This window comes from Emydura macquarii, unplaced genomic scaffold, assembly GCF_026122565.2.
Source record: "Emydura macquarii macquarii isolate MOO-44397 ecotype Brisbane River unplaced genomic scaffold, CSIRO-AGI_Emac_v2 contig_705, whole genome shotgun sequence".
NCBI classification, from domain to species: domain Eukaryota; kingdom Metazoa; phylum Chordata; order Testudines; family Chelidae; genus Emydura; species Emydura macquarii.
In genome coordinates this window covers 11,062,248-11,085,348 of record NW_027130842.1, presented here as the reverse complement: position 1 = coordinate 11,085,348, position 23,101 = coordinate 11,062,248, and the positions used below count along the sequence as shown (strand labels likewise).

The 23,101-nt window shown below is 39.1% G+C and overlaps 1 protein-coding gene across 2 annotated transcripts in view; it reads right to left on the bottom strand.

The window, feature by feature from the left end:
- Window positions 1-1,655: 1,655 nt before the first annotated feature.
- PPP1R14C (protein phosphatase 1 regulatory inhibitor subunit 14C) overlaps window positions 1,656-23,101 on the bottom strand; it is a 70,269-nt gene continuing 48,823 nt past the window's right edge. Inside the window, exons 2-4 of one of the 2 annotated variants that reach the window (XM_067542217.1) lie at window positions 16,439-16,522; window positions 15,145-15,177; window positions 1,656-3,279 (exon numbers count right to left, since the gene is read on the bottom strand). In XM_067542217.1, coding sequence (XP_067398318.1) covers window positions 3,205-3,279; window positions 15,145-15,177; window positions 16,439-16,522 — 192 coding nt within the window. In that variant the 3' untranslated portion in view covers window positions 1,656-3,204. Of the gene's footprint in view, window positions 3,280-11,864; window positions 12,266-15,144; window positions 15,178-16,438; window positions 16,523-23,101 lie in introns of those variants that run through there. The other variant, XM_067542216.1, reaches the window with a different exon arrangement.

Sequence of the window (23,101 nt, the reverse complement as noted above, 5' to 3'; positions counted from 1 at the left end):
GGTACTGAAAATGGCTTGCAAGATCTTATTTCTAGTTTCACTAATGGTGTGTGCTATTGAAATGTCACTCAAGTATTGTAGAGTGCTAGGAACATCCACACAGTATAAAGCACCATGAGATCTTAAATCAACAGGTTGATTTTTCCTCTCATACAAGTGAGCCAAGAGTAATTCCATTAAAAGTCAAAGAGGAGAATCAGATCTTGTAGGTCCACAGGAAAGTTATACCAGCTGGAAAGAAAGGCTATTTAGAGTTCATTTCTGCTTACCACACACTTTTTTTTTTTTTTTTTTTTTAAATAGAAAGAGTGAAGCATTTTTAGCATTTCAGTTGCGGAAGTGGAAGCCCTTCCTAGCACCGGCCATCCCATATTCACACAATGGGTAAAAACAAAGTAGCGGACATTAACCTTAATTGTAGAAATCAGTTCTAAGGGCTTAAAAAAAATACTTATGGGCCTGAGACACAAAATTCAAGACCGAGATTCTAAATACCACAACATGCAGGATGTTCAGATCTGGGATGTTGCTACCCAGGAGCCAGCTGCATAATTCAGAGAGCAAAGTTCTGCGGTGTTTAGAACTAAGGAGTTATTCTAGGCCCATCTCCATTATACACGAGGAGAAATAGGTATCTGAAGTTGGGAGATAGTAGGGTAATATTCATGTGAGCTGATATTGTTCCAACAGCAAAAAATATAACCAACAAGTATCCATGCCAGTGACAAATCTCTCAAACTAGTGTGTGTCTCATTGTCAATACTTCACTGAATTATTACTTTGGAGCTCATGAAAAGGTCTCTGTAAGCATATATAGGGCAGTAAGTTTTCTAAAGGAAGGCAAGTGAAAGCCCCTGAACCATCTTACATAATGCATTCTCTAATGACTAGAAAGGGTTGGATTGGATTTCAATCTGCAGAGGTGATTGAAATCTAATATGCAAACATTTGAGGCTAGGTGGTAAATTAAGTAATGTTCCCTTATGAGCCACTTTCTTCAAAATGTGGCATGGTTGAAGACATTCTAACACGATCAGTCCACAGTATATCATCCTGTACAAGGAACATACACAAAGACTACTCTCCAAACTAGAGCTGTGACTTTAGTCTTAAGAAACCTGCAACAGAATTAAAGAGAAGTATTTCTGCTTTTTTGCTTCTTTATAATGCATTAAAACTTGGAAAAATTTGACCTGAGATTTCTAGTATCAAAAATGGGGAGAGCAAAGGTTAAAATCCTGGCCCCATAAAAGTCAATGACAAAACTCCCATTGACTTCAGTGGGTCCGGGATTTCACCTGAAGCCTCAACTTCCCTGTTTTTGCTAAGAGACTCTTTAGGAAAGCCAGAGCTGGATCATTACATCAAGAGGGACAAGACTTAAAATTCAGCTTCTGTGAGACAAAGCTTTTAAGACAGTCTAAAACGGTTTTCTCTTCTTTTTGATCTACATGGATTCCTGACCATGCCTGGGATAAAAAGGTCCTCTTGGTGATAGATTCAATACCTCCAGTCCACAACTGATGACTGAGAAATTTTCCACTCCAATTCTTTGGTCATCCAAGGAGTCCTACAGCACAAGAGGAAAAGAAAATTTCATATTCCTAATATTCTAGGGTAAATGATAAGCAGGGAAAGCTTTTCTGAAAGCAGCTTTCAGGCTTTATTCATTATAGAGCAGGAGCAAAAAAAATAGAATAAAAAATATTTTTCCTCCCTTTCAGATGACTTTTAAAAGAAAAGAAAGAATTCTCCAGGTAACAATTTCTTCATAGCAACTTTTTTTCCCCTCCCTCCCCAAGCCAGAGTATTAGGTCAGCCTAAGCTGGGCCAGCAGATCTTGAGCAACTCACTTCTTTCCTGTATACATTCATATAACTATCACTGAATATACAGTAGTTTTTTGAAGATGTAACAAGAGTCACAAGTTGTTCCATTTATTTGAGTAAATATCTGGTAAATAAAATCACTGGTAAACATTACAAAAATTAAATACATTTAAAAAAAGCTTGCCAGCATACATAAAATTCACAAACATGTATTTTTTTTAAAAAATAATATATGTTCAGAGCACCTTTGATATAAAATGCCTGACTAAATTCATCTACTGGCATATGGTAGTTTATGGAACATCTTAACTAAGGACATTTTCCAGAAGTGTCAGGGATCCATTGAAAGTATTCCATTCTTGCTTTCACAAGAAAGGAGGACCCGTAACTAACAGTTCCTCCATAGTTCTGGGGACAGAGCTATAAACAAATGCTACACTGTTCTTTATTGGGAGGGGAATCTGCATTAAAACCCGCAATACCAAACAGTGCTTTTAAGCTTGTTTTGGTAGCACTTCCTTTCCCCTTTCCCCCCACTGTGAAACATTTTTTAGATGGTGATTGACATTTCTCTAGGTATCACATCCTGCCCTTAGACAGTAGGTTAATACAACTCTAAAATTCCATGAGGTGAAGAGGAAATGATCTGGCAAAGCATCAAAGTCAATAACACAATTAGAAGTCTACAAATTAAGCCCTTAAAAAACTCCCAAGTTCTCATATGCTGCTTTCTGAATGAGAAGATATGCTGAAATTCTTCACCTTGGTGCTTTAAAATGCATTTAGAAAATGGCAGCACTCATTTTGGTAGTCTAAATTGTTGCCCTCTGGAAACACATTTGCTGCAGCCACCATTTAAATAGTTTACTGTAACAACTTTCCTTCCAGCCACATTAAACAGTATTCACACCTCACCCCTTACAACCTATGTACATACAAGCACAAGAAACTTGACATCCATGAGTTAAATGTACAACCAACTTAGAACATTATCCAACTAGTTGCTAGGGGAAAATAAAAAGGCAACTCTTCTAGTTCTGCAAGTTTACATGCTCTTCTGATTCCCCATGTAGGACAGCTGCCCTTCATTGCTATGGCGTGGGCACTAATGCCTGGATTCTTCACCTGGTTCAATAATCCTCAAGCAGGAGAGTTGAGCAGCATCCAAAAAAGTGGATATCCTTGATAAAAAAACTGACACTTAAAAAAACCCCTTAAAAGCACATGAAGTCGGGACTTCTTGGAGTAAATGTCCAAACTGAATCAAACCAAAAAAAAAGTTGCTTGGAAAGACAACTCTATTTTAATAAAGGTCTTGTAGTCAAAGTCCCATTTCCCTTGCTCTGTCTCTTGTAGAGTGCTATTATTTGAGTAGTTATATACTCTTCTTCTGAGGGGGGCTTAACTTCCTCATTCCTCTTATCCGACTTAGCAGTTCTCTGATAAATTCCTAGAAAAAAAGATTAGAAATAATCACTATTTTGCATCATCAAGACATCATAGCTTTGTTTTGTATTTTTTTTAAAAGAAGAAACCTTAAAGCGAAACTATACAGGCTTATCCTGGAGATAAGATTTTACTGTTAAGGTGAAATTTATATGAACCTTGAAGTAAAGGCTACAAGCACACTCCGATCATGATGTGGAAAAGAAAAACTCATTATTCCCTCCATGTGCATCACAACTCAGTTGCTACCCATCTTCCTCCCTTTTATCACACAACGCTATTTGACAGTTGTCTACAAGGCAGCTTTCTTCAAAAGCTAGAAGACACAGCTCACATCAAATGTTATGTTTCAAAGAGTCTGCTTTTTAAAAAAAATATAGTTCTGTAGGAAATCATAGTTAAAATCTAAGTGCAACGAGGTGTTTTCATCTGCACTTTCCTCAGACACAACAGAGGCAATTTTGGTAATCTGCCCTAAAAAAAAATTCATCTGCAGGCAAAGATCAAGCTCAGGAAATTTCAGCTCCAGAAGGACAGTTTCAGAAAGTTACAATCTTGAAAATATGAAGTTATCATGAAAACCCTGACTACCCTGGTTGCTACAGAGAAATTATTGATACTTACGCCAGCTCTACAGTGGAAAACCTTAGCAAAAATGTTCCCTTTTCCCATCACTGTCAACCCCACTTCTGCCAAACAGGTAATCACATTAAGGTTCCCTCTGGTGCAACACAAATCCCAGAGCCAAACCCCATTTTTACCACATTTTTAATTTAAAGGAAATTTAATCAACACCGTGGTATTAATGGATGAAGGATTCTTGCCTACACTGTTGCTTCCCCAATTTCTGCAGAAGTTGGGTCAGCATTGGTGGGAATATATTTAAGTTTACCCAGTGTAGGCAAGGTTTACATCAGACAAAACCAGCAACTAACTTCTAGATACAATGTGAGTGGTTAAGGATGGTTTTTAACTTTAAAAGGGCCAGTGCTGTTTAAAATAATAAACTTATGCACATGGTTGGTCCTTAATCAAGCTAGTAGTCTGATGGACTTCAATGGGTTTTCTTGCATGATTAATGACTATTTATGTGAGTAAGGGTTGGCAGGATCACACAATTTAAAATTACTGTGTTATTTATCTGCTACTATTTGAATATGATCATAGCTTTTAGTTTAAGTGTAAGGATTCCTGGTACAATATTATCTCTTAACACAGGTAAACTCATGGTTATCCAAACAAATTATTCAAAATGCATTTGTTCCCTGAATCAGAATTCTGATTAGAACCCAAAATTTGTTTTAATGGAATTCCAACTAATCTGAAGATTTTTAATGTCTCAAGATTTTTGGATAACTGAATTCATCAGTAGTGCCATATATAGAACTGTACAAACATATGGTAATTTGTTGATGTAAGTACTAGCACACGAGTGTCAACTTGGCCATTAAGTTTTTAAATATTGAAACATATTATAGTTATGGGATAGCCAGCCAGGAAATAGCTGAAAAGAGAACTCCAAAAGGGAAATGAAAGTAATCAATAGATCTAGTTTTAAAAGATATCTTCACTAATGTAGCTATAGTGATATTAAATACAAATATAGCCCTTTGCTTAGCTTGTAATAAAAAATTGTACTTCCATTTAACTCCTTCAGGGTATAGAAATGCCAGTGAATAAAGTCAGCACGTACATGCCACACCGACAGGCTCAAATACACGTTGTAACCCTCCTAAAACAAATGCTTAAATTTGTTTGCTATGAGGGATACAGTATTTATGGGAGATGTCACTATGAGTAATGGGAGTCAGGATGTTTCTGGATAGACCATGTGAGTCTAACGCACACCACACCAATGCAGTAGAAGGAAAACAAGCTTCTTCCCTGTCCATTTAGAAGAGACTTGATTGGGGGAAGTGGACTTTTTAAAGCCTGGAATAGGCTACTCCCTCAGCATAAGCAATCAGCCCCACCAAACAAAATAAACTATTTCAACAGCCGTCTCAAGTGAAAAAAGTATACATCAATGTCCCCAGCATTGGATTAAGATAGTTTTAGGATGAGAAGAAATCTTTTTGGGGGGAAGCCTGTTTTTCTCCCTTTCTGCCCTATTTGATCAGTCTCCCATTCCCTTTCTAGATGCCTGGAACTTCTCTATCTGCTCCCATAAAAGGTACTTCACCTCCTTTGCCCTCTGAATAAGCAGCTGCAAAACATCCCGCTCAGAACTTGGCGGACTATTTAATGTCAATGGGATGCAAAAAGAGCTATTCAGCAATGTGTGTCCCTAAAAAGTGAGTATAGGGAACCTTATCACTGCACTTCTGCTAGCAGCATGCTCAAGTTTTCCTATTTGAAATATGGCCAAGGAATTCCACTGAGCTCCTCTCATCCCTCCTCCTAGAGGAACTGTTTAATAGTTTTTCCCTTTGATATCAAATTTAACCATGGGCGTCTTTACTTTCAGCTGAAATCTGCGTGTGAAATGAAAGCAAACAGACCCATGGGAGATTCTGAGCAACCACTAGAAAAAACATTGCTTTAGAAATTCAAAAAGGGGTTTCCCCCTCCTTCTTTGAAGTAGTACCACAACCCTCCTACACCTCCCACGAAGCAAAAGGCTTTCATTTTACATTAGAAATTTCAGCTGATTGACGCTAAACACTCCCAATAGAACATCAAAATAAACTGATCTGGCTGTCTGGCAGGTGGAGAAGAGAAAGCCGCAGGCAGATCTCAGAGAAGTGAAAAGCATGGATGAGGAAAGGAGGGGGAAAAAAAACCCGCAAAAAACCACAATTACCATTCATTTAAAGAAATAAGGTTATTAGTTTTACTTGTGATAAGAAATTCTAAAATATAAACTTACTACTATTAAAAATAGCATCAATGCATTTGTAGATGGCAGACACTTCACACCATGCAGTAGTTAATATATGCCACAGGTATGCAGTGAAGCAAGCTCCTAATCAGAGTGCTTCCAGCACATTTTTGCTTTGCACTGGGCCTCATTCTGCACCTGATGCCTGCATAAAACTCAGCTGCTAATACACAGCTGTGCCTTACTGCTCAGAGGCTCAGCTGTTCCTGCTTTCTTTTTGCATCCTTTCAAAGCAAAGAAGGATCTCACAAGGCTGCAGATTTTTTTTTTCCTTGGCTGATTAGGAGACAGGAAGAAGCTTTATCATAATGATTTACTGTGCATTTATTTTATAATCACCAAATGAGCTAATTCAATACTTCTGGCACAGCAACAGCCTTTATGCTACACAAAAAGGATTTAAATGTGTTTGCACCTTTTATTCTTTATGGATGTATAAGGAGGCAGCTTAATAGATGGGGATTATTTGTTTCCTCCCATACACACCCTCAAAAATAGTTTTCTTAGAATGCTCTATAGAGGATTGAGAATTGGTAGGTTTGACAGTCACCATGCAAGTGAAAGCTGATTGTGTTAAAGAACCTGAATTAAAAGAAGCCACTTCCCTTCCCAGGTTTTAACAACATCTATTTAACTCAAATGCCTGAGAAAGACTTAGGAACAATAGTTCTGTTAAAAGTTCAAAGGCTGAGACAGTTAGCAGTTAACTCCTGGATATTTCCAAGGAGTCCCAGAAGCAAATCTTTGCACCCATTATTTTTAAAGATGAAAAAATAAATAACCACACTTAGTAAGGCCCTTACTGTTAAAGCAGCAAAAAATGGCACAGACCCAATTTAATTCCTTTTGAAGGTCACCTGTAAACACAATTTGTTATAAATGTGAAGATCCCTGTTAATTTACAATGGGAGACCATTGTTCCTAGAAGACTTGTTTCTAATTCAAAAGAGCAAATTTGCATGACAGAGAGTGATACTAAATCTATAGTTCATTTGAATTCATTTATATTCAGACCTTCTGGAATTTTCCCTTCTCCCCTCTCTAACGTTTTTCCTAGGCTTTGTCTACACTAGGAAGTTGTAGACGGTAGTTTTTTCGGTGATAAAGCACTATTATTACAGCGCTTGCACGCATCCACACAGTACTAATTTTGTCACAAAAACCTGTCCACACTTGGTGCTGTCATATCAACAGTGAGAGCAGTGCAGAGTGGGCAGCTATCCCATTGTGCAACTCGGCAGTTTCTGCAGCTAGGAACCCTCAAATGGGGAAGAGGAGCACGGAGCTGGCTCAATGACCCATGGTGCACTGCGTTTCCGTGACGTCATTCATTGCATTGCTGGTAGTGACTCGCGCCATTTTTTCAATGGCTCCCCATCGTTTATTGAACACCCGTCATCTGTATCTGAAAAGATGGATCTGCACTACTCTCCACTATTGTTTTCAGCACTCTGAACATATCGTGGCTGGTCGCACAGTACATCATGAGCTCTGAATTGGAACAGGAATCCCAGGAGCCTGATCTGCTGGGTGACATGCAAACAAACAGCACCGCATTACTGTTGTCATTTACGGAGCATCTGCACATGGTGAACTGCCGCTACTTGGCACATGAGACAAGCACTGGGTGGTGGGATCGAATCGTTCTGCAGGTCTGGGATGACGAGCTGCAGCTACAGAACTTTCGAATGTGCAAAGTCACCTTCATGAAACTGTGTGTGGAGCTGGCCCCTGCCATGTGGTGCAAGGACACCAGAAGGAGAGCTGCCCTCTCGGTGGAGAAGCATGTGGCGATCGCCGTCTGGAAGCTAGCAACTCCAGACTGCTACGGTCAGTTGCTAATCAGTTTGGAGTCGGCAAGTCCACTGTTGGAGCTGTATTATCGCAAGTTTGCAGGGCCATTAATCGCATTCTGCTGCGAAGGACTGTGACTCTTGGTAATGCACGTAAAATAGTGGATGGATTCACAGCAATGGGATTCCCTAACTGTGACGAGGCAATAGATGGCACACATCCCAATTTTGGCCCTGGACCATCTTGCGACCAAGTACATCAATAGAAAGGGGTACTTCTCTATGGTACTGCAGGCGCTTGTGGATCACCGTGGACGTTTCACTGATATCAACGCGGGTTGGTCAGGAAAGGTACATGATGCTCGTATCTTCAGGAACACTGGCCTTTACCAGAAACTACAAGCAGAGACTTTTTTTTTCCAGGTGAGAAGATTCCAATAGGGGATGTTGAGATGCCCATAGTCATCCTGGGAGACCCAGCCTACCCACTAATGCCATGGCTCATGAAGCTTTACACAGGCAACCTGGATAGCAGCAAGAAGCGCTTCAATAACAGGTTGAGCAGGTGCTGAATGACTGTTGAATGTGTGTTTGGCAGGTTAAAGGCACTCTCGAGATGCCTTTATGGCAGACTGGACTTAAATGAGGACAATATTCCTGTGGTTATAGCTGCTTGTTGTGTGCTTCATCATTTATGTGAAGCTCAGGGCAAAACGTTTTCCCCTGGGTGGACTGCAGAGGCGGATCGCCTTGCATCTGAATACGAGCAGCCAAATGCCAGGAGTATTAGAGGGGCACAACGGGGGACCATACACATAAGGGAGGCATTGAGGTCCCATTTTGACAATGAAAACCCATCTGGTGTTTTTTGAAACTGCACTGTGACATTCTATGACCGCTATACAGCTGTACTGTGCGTCGGTGGTAGGTGCACACACATAAATGAAGACTGCTTCTTGTTTTGAGAACTTACTTTTATTATTAAACACAAAACAAACAAACAAATCCTAGAGGGGAGAAAGTAGTGGGTGGCAGTGCCAGCTATGACAGCTGCGTGCAAGTCCAGCTGTTGTTCTCATAGCTGTCTGAGGGGGTGGAATGAACAGGGTAGCAAAATGGTCCGTGATTTCGGTAGAAATGTGTAGGCGGAGTTGGTGGGAGTGAAGGGAAAAGTTCTGTTGCAGCTGAAGAGGGGGGCTGAGCTTGCATGAATTGTGTCTGCAATGACAAAAGGTGACTTATCGACAAAACCCTCTAGTGTAGACCAGGCCTTAGAATCAAAGGCATGCAGTTCAAATAAGGCAGAAAAAAAAAAAAAAAAAACCAAAAAACAAAAACAAAGACGAAATGCTAATTCAGTGAGCGGGAAATCATTTTACCTCACCTCCTTTGGAGGTGTGATTCATTGTTTTAATGAGGTCACTTGACCAACAATGAATTCCAAGTTTCCTGTTTAAGTTATTCCAACTAATTCCAGAGTCTAACTGGACACCATCCCTACAGATGTTTCTCCACATGTACAGGATAGATGTGATAAGAGTTCCTCTTATCTTAGAAATACTTGGAATCCTATATAGAAGTATTTCCAGTCTGGTTTACTAAACAGGCCAAAAAGCGGCAGTATCATTTGCAAAGTAACCTTTCTCTCCACAGCCTTTACTTTGCAACCAAGTCAAACTCATTAAGCAATACTGGCCATAGGCTGAGGACATCTCTTCGGAGGGAGACTGATCAGCTGAAGCTATAAAGGAACGGTATGCCGTAGCCATGTTAATCCCAGGATATTCAAGAAGTTGGTCCAATAAAAGATCTTACCTCACCTCCCTTGTCTTAATAAAAGAACAGACTGACAGGTCTTTATATAGGTGTGTGTGGGAGAAAACGTACAAGGACTCTCCTCAGTCGCCAGCACTGTGCTTAAGGGAATGCAGGGAATAGTTCCATCTATGTGCCCTTGAGTGGCAGGATGATGACAGGTGCCTCAAAAGGGGAAGGAAGGAAGGAGATGGAATCATGAATCTACTTTCTCTCCCCAATCAATATTGGTTCGAAGTGTGAGCAGATAGAGTCCTCTTGCACACTAAGCTGCTCAAAGAGACAGTTGCTTCCCCCAAGTTGTCCAGGAGATAGTCACAATTGTGACTGATCTTTCCCATCTATATTGTGGTATTTAGCCAGTGGCTTGTGTAAGGCATGTTGTGAAGAGATCATCTATCCTGAGCATTTCCACATCTGCTGAACTATTCACAGGCACTGCTGTTTCTTTCCCCAACAGTGCACCAACATCACTACCATGGAAATACATTTCTGGTCCTTTGCTTATGTTTGTGGTATTAAAAGAGAGCAAATCTAGTGCTTTCCAGTGTGACTGTCCAATATGAAGAGCTAACTGCCCCTATGTTCTCTATCTATGCTATGTATATTTGGATTTCTGCATTTCCTCTTTCGTATAAGGTGCTTAGTTTGGTGCTTAATTTTCTACTTGGTTTTGAACAATAAATATTACAACCTTGTGATTATGTATCAGAAAGATGAAGTAATAGAAACTGAAGTTCCAAACTTCAGGCCCACAGTTAAGTTTATGATTCTTTGGTTTTGAGGGTTGTAAACTTTTAGTTTGAAATTGAACTTTCCAACCACATCTGTATCATAAATTGCACAATATGTGCATTGTGTGGAGCCAGGCCCAAACATCTGGCCCAAAAGCTGTGTCACAAGCTATCGTTTCCTCTCATTCGGAATTAAACTTGGAAAAATATATCTGTAGGGAATTTCCAGCTCAAAACACACTCTTCCCAATTTAGGACTGAAAATGGCTGAAATGTCCAACTGTTCAAGTAGCCACAGATACTGATGAAGCCATATAACTAATGAAGTCCTGTACTTTTTTTTTCTTTTTCCTTCATGCTGACTCCATTCATGGACACAGGATATTGTTAGGCACAATTTCCTGCACACGTTCAATTGTACCTTTGTCAGACACTATTTGACTGATTGAAAAATGTCAATAATTTTCAAAATTCCCAGTGAAAAGGTTTTTTGGTTTTTTTAAAAAAACATTTCCACTCAAAACTTTTGTTTCCCCCCTGCTTTCCTTCCTTTCCACAGTGGAAAATAAAAGGAAGAGAGAAAAAAAACCCTAAGTTTCCTAACATTTTGTCTAAAACAAAATTTCAAGAGAAATCAACGTTTTCTATCTCTGGTATGTGCACACACAGGTGCACACCAGTTAGAGCCAGCCTAGACATGAATTACTTACCTCATTAGCCTTGTTTAAAACAGGAAATCTCCTACTATTGTGCCAATCACACACAGTGCGAGCACCAGTATAGACCAGCCACAGGGATCCTAAACTTGCTCTGAGCCCACCTTCAACTAGCGTTCTCACTATTGCTACCAACTATGGAGCTACACCAGTGAGAGATTCCCAAAAGTTAATACAGATGTAGTCCTCAACTTCCTCAAAAGCAGATGCCATGCTAAAAACCTCATTCTTTTCAGGTCCACAACAGTTCTTTAATACTCAGTTTCAATAGACCAGCAAAAAAGTAAGTTCTAGTATCGTCCTTGACAGGTGGCAATACCCAGAGTCTTTTCTATGGTGCTCATCATTGCAACATGAGTGTTACAGACATTAATTTATCACCAAAAACAACCCCTGTGATTTAAGGTAACCATCCCCCCATTTGACAGATGGGGAACAGAGATATTGACTTGCATAAGATCTGTCTTGATCCTCTGACTCCCGGGACACAGCAGAAAGGCCCTGCTTCCACCACAGGCTAGAGATAGGGATGGTATTCTATTCTGAGAATAGCTAGCTGTTTTGAGCACAGAAGCTTGAGTTCTTGCAGAATACATAAATACTAAAATCAACTGGAACATGAAAATATGTTAAGTAGTATCTCCTGGATAAAGAAAAAATGGACCCAACATACATCCTTCACCTTTTCATGAGCTATTTTGCAGATGAGACTTAACATGCCCTTTTTTAAGTTTCTCCACCCACCTAAAAAAGGAGCTATAGTAGTCTTCTAAAATATTCATTCACTACAAGACTGAGTCTTCTGTCACAGAAGGATTTTTTAACATTTTTGAACAGTATATAATGAAAGGAGAAAAAATGGAAGAGGAGTGTTTCTTGAAGCATCCAACCTTGGGTGGCAGAAAGACTTCAGCAATACTATTCCAATTCTTGCCCAAGTTTGAGAAATTCAGTTTGCATGCCAGATGTGGAGGTGTTTCTTTAAACTTGCATTCTCTTCCCAAGCCTGTGTCTTCTGGAGGTACCTCAGTTTTTCTTCAGCAAGTTCGATCTAACCACATTAAGGAAGCAGGTCTTTATTATTTATACTTTAAGAGCTAACAGTACCTTCCAATGTGTGCCTCTTAGCCATTGCTTTTTAGAAACACAGCAAAGTTGGTGTCATGTGCCAAAAGATATTTTTAGTTGCTGGAACTCACTACCAAATTTACTTCTGAGATTAGGGAACAGATCAGTCACATTTCGCTTGATTAAGTTGTTACACTGAAAACATTTAAATAGTTTTTACTTAGTGGGTCTTATTCTACATGAAGCAAAACTGTAATTCATAATATCTTCTTGATCAAAATGATTTGAGAATACTGAATGACTGATATTACTTTATTTGAATAACTAAGTTTATTAAGTTACAAAAATTATAGTTTACTGCAATATGTCCGTTTTAAACATTTTATTCAGGTGAAAGTAGCAGCAGTTGCTATCTTATACAACCTAAGCTTTTAGAATTATTGAGCATGTTCAAGAATCTAGTTGTATTTTACTTTGAAGGAAGTTAAACACACCTCATAAATTAGTGCCTATTACTATTTTGTAGAGGCTAAGAAAGAAAAACTTAAAACCTGCCACCTGCTGAGTGACCTAATAATTCGGTTCCTTCTGATGGGAAAAGCTATTGAGTATAAATGCACAAAAGAAACCTCAAACTTTCCTTAGTCTTCAGTCTCCTAAGAGAGTTAAGGAAACTAAGCAGAACTGACTTTAGATGACCCGTCTGCAAAAATGACACCTTATCATCTATATAATTAAGCTTTAAATTACTGAATTATGATTTTATTAGCTTTCCTTTTCTTTTTATGTGCTGTAAAATTGCAGATTTCATACTACATTAATTTTTTCTAGTTAGAACTCAGGATTGCAAGCATTTTTCAGGTGGTAGATCTTTAAATGTTAAATCCATGCCAGAAATAGAACTTATCATGTTTGAATTACCACTCCTTAGAAGGAGAAATGGCGCACACACACACACACACACACACACACACCCCTCTTGCTCTTATAGAAATATTTCATATGCTAGTGTGATAAACAGCCAGACATGCAAAACACACCTTTTTTTCTTCCATGTCCCAGGATTTTTTTCCCTCCTTCTCAATCCCAAATTGGGCAGACTACTCCACTGGCAGAGGAAGAAGAGGTGCTGCTCACTGCAGTCTGTCAGTTCATTCCCATGCCAGTTCAAAGGGTCACCAAAGGAGTGATGGGAGACTCTAAGATAAGAGCATTGCCTCAGCTTCATTGGCACAGGAGTCAAGGACCAAGAGATTAGAATACTAAAATCTAATCCCATATGGTAGTGCCTTGAAACTTTGCCTTTTTACTTTCAGTTTAACATTAGTGCACACACTGATCTATGTACTATTCCATTTAAGCTGCCATACCAGTTAACTCTGTCTTTATTACTATAAGTGCATTCCTCCATGCACACGGATATTTTCTAAAATTACATTAACACCAAACACTGCCCTATTCTAGAGTTCCAGGTGTTTATTTAGAATCAAGATATAAAATTTGCATCTGTCTCAAGCAAAATTAGACAGGATATTGGTATAATGAACAGATTTTTAAGCAAAACAATTTTATCTGAAACTTAATTTTTTAATTATTAGTTTGCCCTCTTGCCTCACCCTTTCTCACACAATTATCTAGTTGGGATAATAGGGCAATCTTGCAAGATTAAAACAACAAAAGAGTCACATTTGGAGCCACTCTTGATAAGTCCATTTTAGTTATTGGTATCCTGTTCTGCATCTCCTCACTCGTCCTCTTCTGCAATCCACCTCTCCATGTTAGAGGCCAAATGACATCAGCAATGTCAGGTTCCTGACACCATATCAGTCATCCAGACCAATAGCATGAAAAACAACTGGAGTTCAATGGCCTTTGCTGTTGACTGGGTCATCTCCAATGTAGCACTACTATTGTGACACACATCAGGAAGACTTGGCCTTTTAGCCTTGTATCTCTGTAGGAATCCCAGCAACGTATTACATCTACCATTTCCATCACACTGAAGAATAAGCTATACAAGCATTAGTATCCAAGTCTTTCTGAGCTAAATTTCCATCATCACAAACAAAAAACTAATCTAAAAGCTTCGATCATGCATAAAGTAGTACTTCAACTACTGCAGTTTTATACATAACGTCAAAACATTTGTTAGATAATAAGCTTTCTTCCTAGTAAATATGCAACTGTATATATTAAGTGTTATAGATGCATGCAAATATTTTCTATATTAAAGTATTAATCTTTCATATTAATATCCTCTTAATAAGAAGTCTGTTGGGTTAATCATTCCACTGTTTGTATGTGTATCCATTTATAAGGTGGTTGGACATGTGCAGTTCAAACAACTGCCTGTAAAATAAGGGGCAAGTCCCTCTCCAAAGATAGGCTAAGAAAAATAAGAGTCTAATGGTCTTACTTAGAAGACCAAGCATACATTTTCTGCAAATATAGGCATATGTTCAGTTAGATTTTTATCATTTCAGATGAAGTAATTCCATTTGTTCTCTTGCACAATACTGAGCTTCACATCTTGCTTCAGGTATTATTGAAGGTAATCAAAACATTACAGAAGGACAAGTGACCCTATGTTATTAGTTTGCCAGTTTTAGCGGCATAAGAAATCTAAATCCTAACATTTAGCTAGGAATAATCAACTTCCTTCCAAAGGGCCAAATCCTGCTCCTGCTGAAGTTAAATAAACAGAACACCAGAATTTCATGGGAGACTGTCAGGCCTGAAATTTTCATATCCCTCAACTCCCAGTCAGCATTCCCCTATTTTTAACTAAATATATTAGCTAGAGTACCACTACACTGTTCTTAATAGGGAAAAAAATGGTATTCAAGAAAAGGGATATTTTACCTCTGTTGGTTTGTAGCAATCTACAAGAGCTTCCTAGAAGTAAAACATGAAAGAAGCGTCAGTTTCTATATTAAGTCATGTCAGTTTTGAGAAGTAAAAACAAATGTATCATCTAAGATTATCATACTTTCATAGTGTTTTTTCCCATATATCATCAAGATAAACTACTTGAAATCTAACAGATCTATGGAGGAGAGATGTGCAATCTTTGCATTAAGTAACAACTCCATCCAGAGTGGTGCAGCATAGGTGGAGCAAAGTATCTACAGCAGATACCACTGAGGTCAGAGGGCAGATGGTAGCAGCTTCCTTAAAAAGGAATTCTACATTTACAATCCCAATCTGTACATCTCCAGGGAGATGGGAGAGAGGAGAAGCAGCTAAGATTTCATACATACAAAACACTAGTCCCACCACATCCCAAGGTTCAAGGGCACCAGTAATTAGGTTCTTAACATGTGAACAGGGATGAATGTCTATATATTGGATCTTGTTTCTTTCCCCCACTATCTTAACTATTACTCATTATAATGGCAAGTCCTGCACTGGCTTCAAGTATCTTTCCAGACATACAATTCTTCCTTTCTGCTCACTCTTCCATCCCCGCCCTCCATTTCATTAACATTTACCTCAAACAAGATTATGGAATTAGAGCAAGGAGTCTACTGTAATTGCCTAATTCAACTGACATACTTTGGATTTCCCTGTTCTGTTAATTCTTCTTGTTGACTATCGTGATCTTTTTCTCACATTTTTAGATAGAGCACTGGATGGTTACGAATGGGTTATGCTTTTACACTCAAAAGATTGCATATGTTTTAACAAAAGTTGTAGTTATTTCTTCCATGGCTAGGAAAAGATTAGTAATGTAATGAAGACCAATGCATTAATAGTGAATAACTGCAACATTGTCATGAACAGAAGATCTACTGGTTTCTAAGGTTCTTAAAATTACATATGGGTTTTTTCTCCTCATATTTTACAATACTAATGACACTTGGAGAAAAGTTAAGGTGATCTGCTGCTCCTCAGAACAACTATCCCTCTCACTTGTGTACTGGACCTTGTATTTTTATTGTCATCCTCATTCCAGGAGTTTCCCCATAATAATGGGGAATCTGTTTACATTCAGACAGTAATCCTAGATAGGTTATATTAAATTCCCTTTACTCGATTTAAGGAAATTCTCATTCTAAAACTACCACAAGAGTAGAGTCATTCAGAATTAAGAATTAGTGACCCTGATATATTAAGTCAGCCATGTTCAAGTTTACTTTAGGAAAAATATTTTAACCTGTAATTTGATAGCTCTCTCCTCTTCATTAGCTGCATCAAGAAGGTCATCAATGTCAATTTCTACATCCGGCATCTCTTCTTCCTGCAAAGGGAAAAGTGAGGTTTAGTACATTAAGTTGTCCTCTGGCTCAAAAGCTGAGCTGGCAATCTATCAATAGCACACGCATTACCATCTGCTGAGGGTCAGAGGAGAAAAATCAATTACAGACACCAGCTTCGTTCTTTCCTCCTAGGCCAAAATAAGTCAAAAACAGCATGCTTATGCTATGGTAGTACAGGAAAGGGGCTTTTTTTAAAGCAACTCTTCTGAAAAATTCAAGACTAGCTGCATACAGTCCCCCTCAGATTGGAGCTAATGAAGTGTTGGGTCCGGGGGAAGAGACAGAGAAGGAAGGAAAATAATTTCTTTGAAAATTATATTCTGGATTGGCCTTTCTGCTATTCCTACCCTGTTTCAATTATGGAAAGTCATGTTCATTCACTGTTGGGGCACAGTGACAGCATAGTCCCCAGCAGAAAAGTTCAGATTTCCAGTGCCCACAATAAAGAAATGAGATATCTGCTACACAGTCTGTCCCCTCAAGATTTTTATAGTCAATTGATATCCCAGTGTTTTTGCACCCTCAATGAATCAGACAGATGTTACATATGAGACAAAACAGTTCAGAAATTGCATCTTTCTACCCACTTGTTTTAGGCAACATGAGCAGCAACATATACGTTTTGAAGAGCCAAGATGCTTCTTCAGTTTCTCCAATAGGAAGTATTTTCTTAAATTTAAATATCCCTGCTACTTGCATTTAAATTATGTAAAAATATATTCTGTTAATCATTTTAACTGTCTGACCAAATACAGAGGTATTCCTCTGTATTTACAAGTATCCTGACATTAGCAGTCAAGATTGATTTTATTCATACCATCATAATAAACTAGCCAGATCACAGATTCCACTTGCAAACAAAACACCTATTAAGACAGAGACTTAAGCTTCTCTTTTAAAACAAGTTTGCATTTTGTTATTTCTTGGGAGATGTAAATGGATTTTTCTTTTTTCCTTTTGAAAAAGTAGAAATGGCAACAGCAGAACAGTAGAAGTACAAACATAGTAGCATAGAACTGTACACTGTTAGATAATATCAGTATGGACATGGAATGCAAGTTACTTGCCTAGTCAGCAAATGCACTGTTTTGCAGCAGACACGTCAAGCAGTAGTGAGATGTGGAAGTTCACTGAGTAAAATCAAAAATATTTTTAACTGGAAGTTACTGTTTTTCCAAAACTAAAGCAAAAAAAAAAAAAAAAAAAAAACCAACAACCCACTTCCCTTCCCAAAATGAGTGCAAATGAAGAAAAAAGAGTAAGAAGGGTGAAAAAAGAATACTTTGAAAGTGTCGTGTAGACTAGAAAGCCACCATTCAATATGAAGTCAGAATTTTAAAAGTTAGGCACCTGTAAGTAACTACTAATGAATGGTCTAATTAGCCTGGCCCTACATTAATTTTCAAGTCACCCATATTAAAATCCAGAAATCTGATACAGATCCTGCACTTTCAAAATGTTTTACATATGCAGTGTATTTGGACTACTGTTAACTCCAAAACAAGTATTCTTTGAGCCAGGCTCATGCACAAGAATAAAAATTTGGCCACTTTTGGAGGGCCCCTCGGCCCGGCCCTCCAGCCCCAGTTACAGGACCAGAGAAGCTCGCTCTCCCTGCTCCAGCCCCAGAGGAGTTCTGTGTCCCCTCTGACTAGGTGGGGCCATGCCCCTGCTTGCCTCTGCTTGTGCACATCCTTGCTTTGGGTATAAAGATGAAATTCAGAATTTGTCAATATTCTTGATACTTGTGTATATATACTGAAAACTGTTATTTCATTAACATGTAGACATTCACCTAAATCATCACTACAGATCTGTGTATGAACACTGATTTGTATAGATGTACAGGCCACAAAACAATTTTGAGTACACACAGCAACGCAGGGTCAACGTTTGTTTTGTTTTTAAACCACACACATCTGTACCTGCCATTATGGAATAGCAGTGGTCAGCACATCACACATTATCAGGTACAATTTTCCAAGTAATCCAGGGTCTGGGAGCTCTACCAAAAAGTCATACATGCATTCTGAATCTGCCCTATCCTCAATGCTTTCTCCTCCAATACTGATCCAATATTCCAATCTATTTCCCGCTTCTGCCTCAGATTTAATGCAAGTTCCAAGCCTGAGCTAAGCATAGGCTTTTACAAGTTTGTAGGCCAGATTATCATAGAATCAAGGAGTTTAACACAAGAAGGGATCATCGGATCATCTAGTCTGGCCTTCTGTATGTCACAAGCCAACACCACCACCCAGCATCTGCACACTAAACCCAACAATGACAACCCAACAGTGATAGAACATTGAAGGACCAAGATAATAGGCTAGTATCCAATCTTCTCACATAAGAACCAGACATCCAGGGAAAAAAATATCCAGTCCCTACTAGGCTAGATTCAGGCTTGTGACCAATAAGTGAAAGGTTTAGTAGCCCACTGGCAGTGTTCTGAGAAATCCTGTCTAATAAACACTAACTTAGATTGTAAGCTCCTTGGGGCAGGGACCATCTTTTTGTACAGTGCCTAGCACAATGGCCTCCGGGTAAGCCTGCTAATACACACCACCCACTCTTGAGAGAGTCTCTCACACTCACTCACATGTTAAGGTTATGCATGTTTGGCTTTGTAAGTTTGGAAATGTCAGAAATAAGGTAGCCCATGCACATTTTATTGTCTGTATGTGAATATGCAGATGATGCAGTCTTTACTAAAACTGTTATATGCTATGTTTCTCCTGCATGGTTTGATAGCAGGATTTAAACTCAGGATCTTGTTACAAGACTTCGACTGTTCAAGCTAACGGAGTAACTGGTAGCAAAAGGAGGCTATCATCCTCTGTGTGAGCCAACCACTGGAGGTACAGGGGGCACGTGACACTTCTCCAGTGGTTGTACAGCTGTTTGCTAGAAAGCAGGAGAATGTTGGGTATTGGGATTCATGGGCTACACTCCCGGCGAGGGTAGCCAAATGTGGTTAAATGTTTATAGGCAGGGCAGCATATAGATTTAGCAAATTTGTAATCCCATAGCATTTAAAGCCAGAAGGGACCATCATAATCATCGCCTCTGATCTCCTACACATTGAAGGCCACAGAAGGCCATCCACACCTGTAACAGGCCTATTACCTCTGGCTGAGTTACGTCAAATCTTAATTTAAAGCCTTAAAGTTATAGAGAATGTACAGTGACCCATGCCCCATGCTGCAGGGAAGGCAAAAAAACCCAGGGTTCCTGCCCATCTGACCTGGGGCAAAATTCCTTCCCAACCCCAAATAGGGCAAATCACTTTGACCCTGAGCATGTGGCCAAGACCCACCAGATATGCACCAAGGAAAGAATTCTCTGTAGTAACTTAAAGCCCTCCAGCACAGTATCCTATCAGCAGCCATTGGAAATATTTGCTAATATTAGTGGTGGATGGATCATATACAGTTGCAGGCAACCTCACATACCATCCCCTCCATAAACTTATCAAGCTCAGTCTTAAAACAAGGTTGGTTGTTGGCTTCCACTTTTCCCCTTGGAAGGCCGTTCCAGAACTTCACTCCTCTAATGGTTAGAAACTTTCATCTAATTTCAAGACTAAACTTATTGATGGCCAGTTATATCCATTAGTTCTTGGGCCAACATTGACCCTTAACTTAAAAAAAAACCTCCTCTCCCTCCCTGGTGTTTATCCCAGCCTTCATTTTGTTAGGCTAAAAAAGGCAAGCTCCTGAAGTCTTCCCTCATAAGGTAGGTTCTCCATTCCTCGGATCACCCTAGTACTCCTTCTCTGCATATGTTCTAGTTTGAATTTATCCTTCTTCAACATGGGAGACCAGAACTGCACACAGTATTCCAGATGAGGTCCCACCAGCACCTTGTATAATGGTAATAACAAATACTTCCCTATCTGTACAGGAAATACCTCACTTGATGCACCCTAGAATACCATTCGCATTTTTTCAGAGCCGCACCCCACTAGTGGCTCAGTCAGACCTGGGTGTATATTTTGATCAAAGGATTTCTCCTCTTGTCACTTCCAACTGGTATGTTCCCAGCTTATAGCAAAAAGTCTTGTTCTTACTCCCTAAAGGCATGGCTTGAACTTTGTACTATTAAATTTCATCTTATTTTTCTATTACTCCAATTTTCAAGGTTGTCCATATCCACAGGAGAATATTCCGGTCCTCCTTTTTTTGGAAATCTCTCTCACCGTTGTGTCATCTGCAAATTTTATTAGCACACTCCCACTTTTTGTGCCATGTCATTAGTGAAAATGTTAAGATTGGTCAAGACTGATTCTCGAGGAATTCCACTTGCAATCTTCCTTCAGCTGACAGTTCACCTTTCAGGATGACCTGTTGTAGTCTCCCCTTTAACCAGTTCCTTAGTCTTTCAATTCTCATATTTACCCCCATCTTCTCCAATTTAACTAATAATTTCCCTGTGGAATTGTATCAAATGCTTTACCAAAATCCATGTAGATTAGATCTACTACATTTCCTTTGTCTCGAAAATCAGTTATTGTCTCAAAGAAAGAAATCAGGTTGGCACAATTTACCTTTTGTAAAACCATGTTATTTCATTCCAAATTACCATTTACCTCTATGTCCTTAACTACTTTCAGAATTTGTTCTGAGATCTTGCATGCAACTGAGGTCAAACAGGACTGTAGTTTCCTGGATCACTTCCCACTCCCCCATCCTTAAATATACGTGCTATATTTGCAAATTCTCCAGTCATACAGTGTGACCTCTGAGTTTATTGATTCATTAAAAATTCTTGCTATTGGGCTGCCAATTTCATGTGCCAGTTCCTTTAATATTCTTGGATGGAGATTAACCAGGCCCTCCACCCCCACTTTGCTTCCATGAACTGCTTGAGTTTGGCTTCCACCTCAGATGTGGTATTTTTTACTTCCATATCCTTGTTCCTATTAGCCACCCTGCCATTGTCCCCAACCTCCTCTTTAGACTCATTAAAAACTGAAGCAAAGTATTTGCTGAGGAGTTGGGCCATACCTAGATTATCTTCAACCTCCACTCCCTCCTCTTCTTTCCTTGTTTTCTTTTTATTTATATAGCTAAAGAACCTTTCACTATTGATTTTAATTTCCTTTGCAAGGTCCAAATCCCCTTGGCTTTCAGCTATTCTGTTTCCTTACACATTCTGACTGCCAAGAGATAACTTTCCTTGCTGATCCATCCCTTCTTCCATTTCTTGTATGCTTTTCTGCTCTCTCTTAATAAGAAGTTTGAGATGCTTGTTCATCCAGTTAGGTCTGCAGCCATTCCCTACACATTTTCCCCCCTTACTTGGGATACAGGCTTCAGATACTTTCTGCAAGTTAGACTTAAAGTAGTTACAAACCCCATCCACATTCAAATCTTTGAGTTCTTCAGTTCTGCCCACCTCCCTAACTAATTCCCTTAATTTTTTAAAGTTTTCCCTTTTGAAATCAAGGAACCTAGTTGTAGACCTTCCTCTCCACCCATCCATTCCCCCAAACAGCAAGATTTGGCAGAAGCTTCCATCTGCCATATTACAGACCCAGATTCTATTCCCAACTCTGATTCATACATGGTCCCAGGCCAGGTTTAAGTAGCCTAGGATTATCAGAGCAAAACTAGGATCGTTGAAAGCTATTATTTACTGCCCAGTGACATAAGTCATAAGCTATTTAAACTGAAAGATCTCTATGTACAATGAACAAGATTTTCATATATAAGACCCTACTTTTAAGCATGTATACACATATTTATGCATCTAAATATAAGTGGCCTAGGAATACAAGCAAAGCACTTATTTTAGAAAGTCTTGATCAATGTGCAAGTCTGACAAGTATTTTTGAATACATCAAAGTGTGTCTTTACTAGATTGCGATGTGGTGATTGTAGAAATTTCCTTAATTTAAAAAAAGTGTCAAAGTAACAGTGCATTTACAAAATGATCTGAAAAGTTTTAATCTTTAAACAAAATTTGAACATTTCCTTCATTCCCCACCTCCACCTAAAACTAGTTCCCTGAATTTCCAATTCTTCCTTTCATCTTTTAATCAGATACTCCTGGGAGAAACCAGGAAGCAGACCTGTACACCTCCCCATATTCTAAGCACCCAATGCATTCCCCCCACTCTATAACCATCTGCCACTCTGCCTTACCAACACCATACAGGATTTGAAAATTCTAAGATTACATCAGGGAACAGAGTGGGGAAAAAGTTAAGCCATTAAACTATTTTCTCACATTCCTTCTTCCCTCCACCCCCACCTCACCATCCCTTTTCTTTACTCTATCATCTCTTTTCTCTTGTCCTTTATTCTTCGCTCCATTTCTCTTTTTCCTTTCTATTTTCTTCCTGAATCCTATTTTCTCCTATCCCTTTTTTCTTCACGTCTCCATTTCTTTTGCCGAGTTCCTCAACTTTTCCCAAGGCTTCCATACTCTCTCCCTCCCATCCCTTTCCTCATGGACCTTAATCTCACTCCAATTTAGATGGGCTTCTTACTAGGAGATGAGCAATAGTCTAACTTTGGCTCCTATAAGTAATGGGAGGATGGTAGAGGGGACAGCTC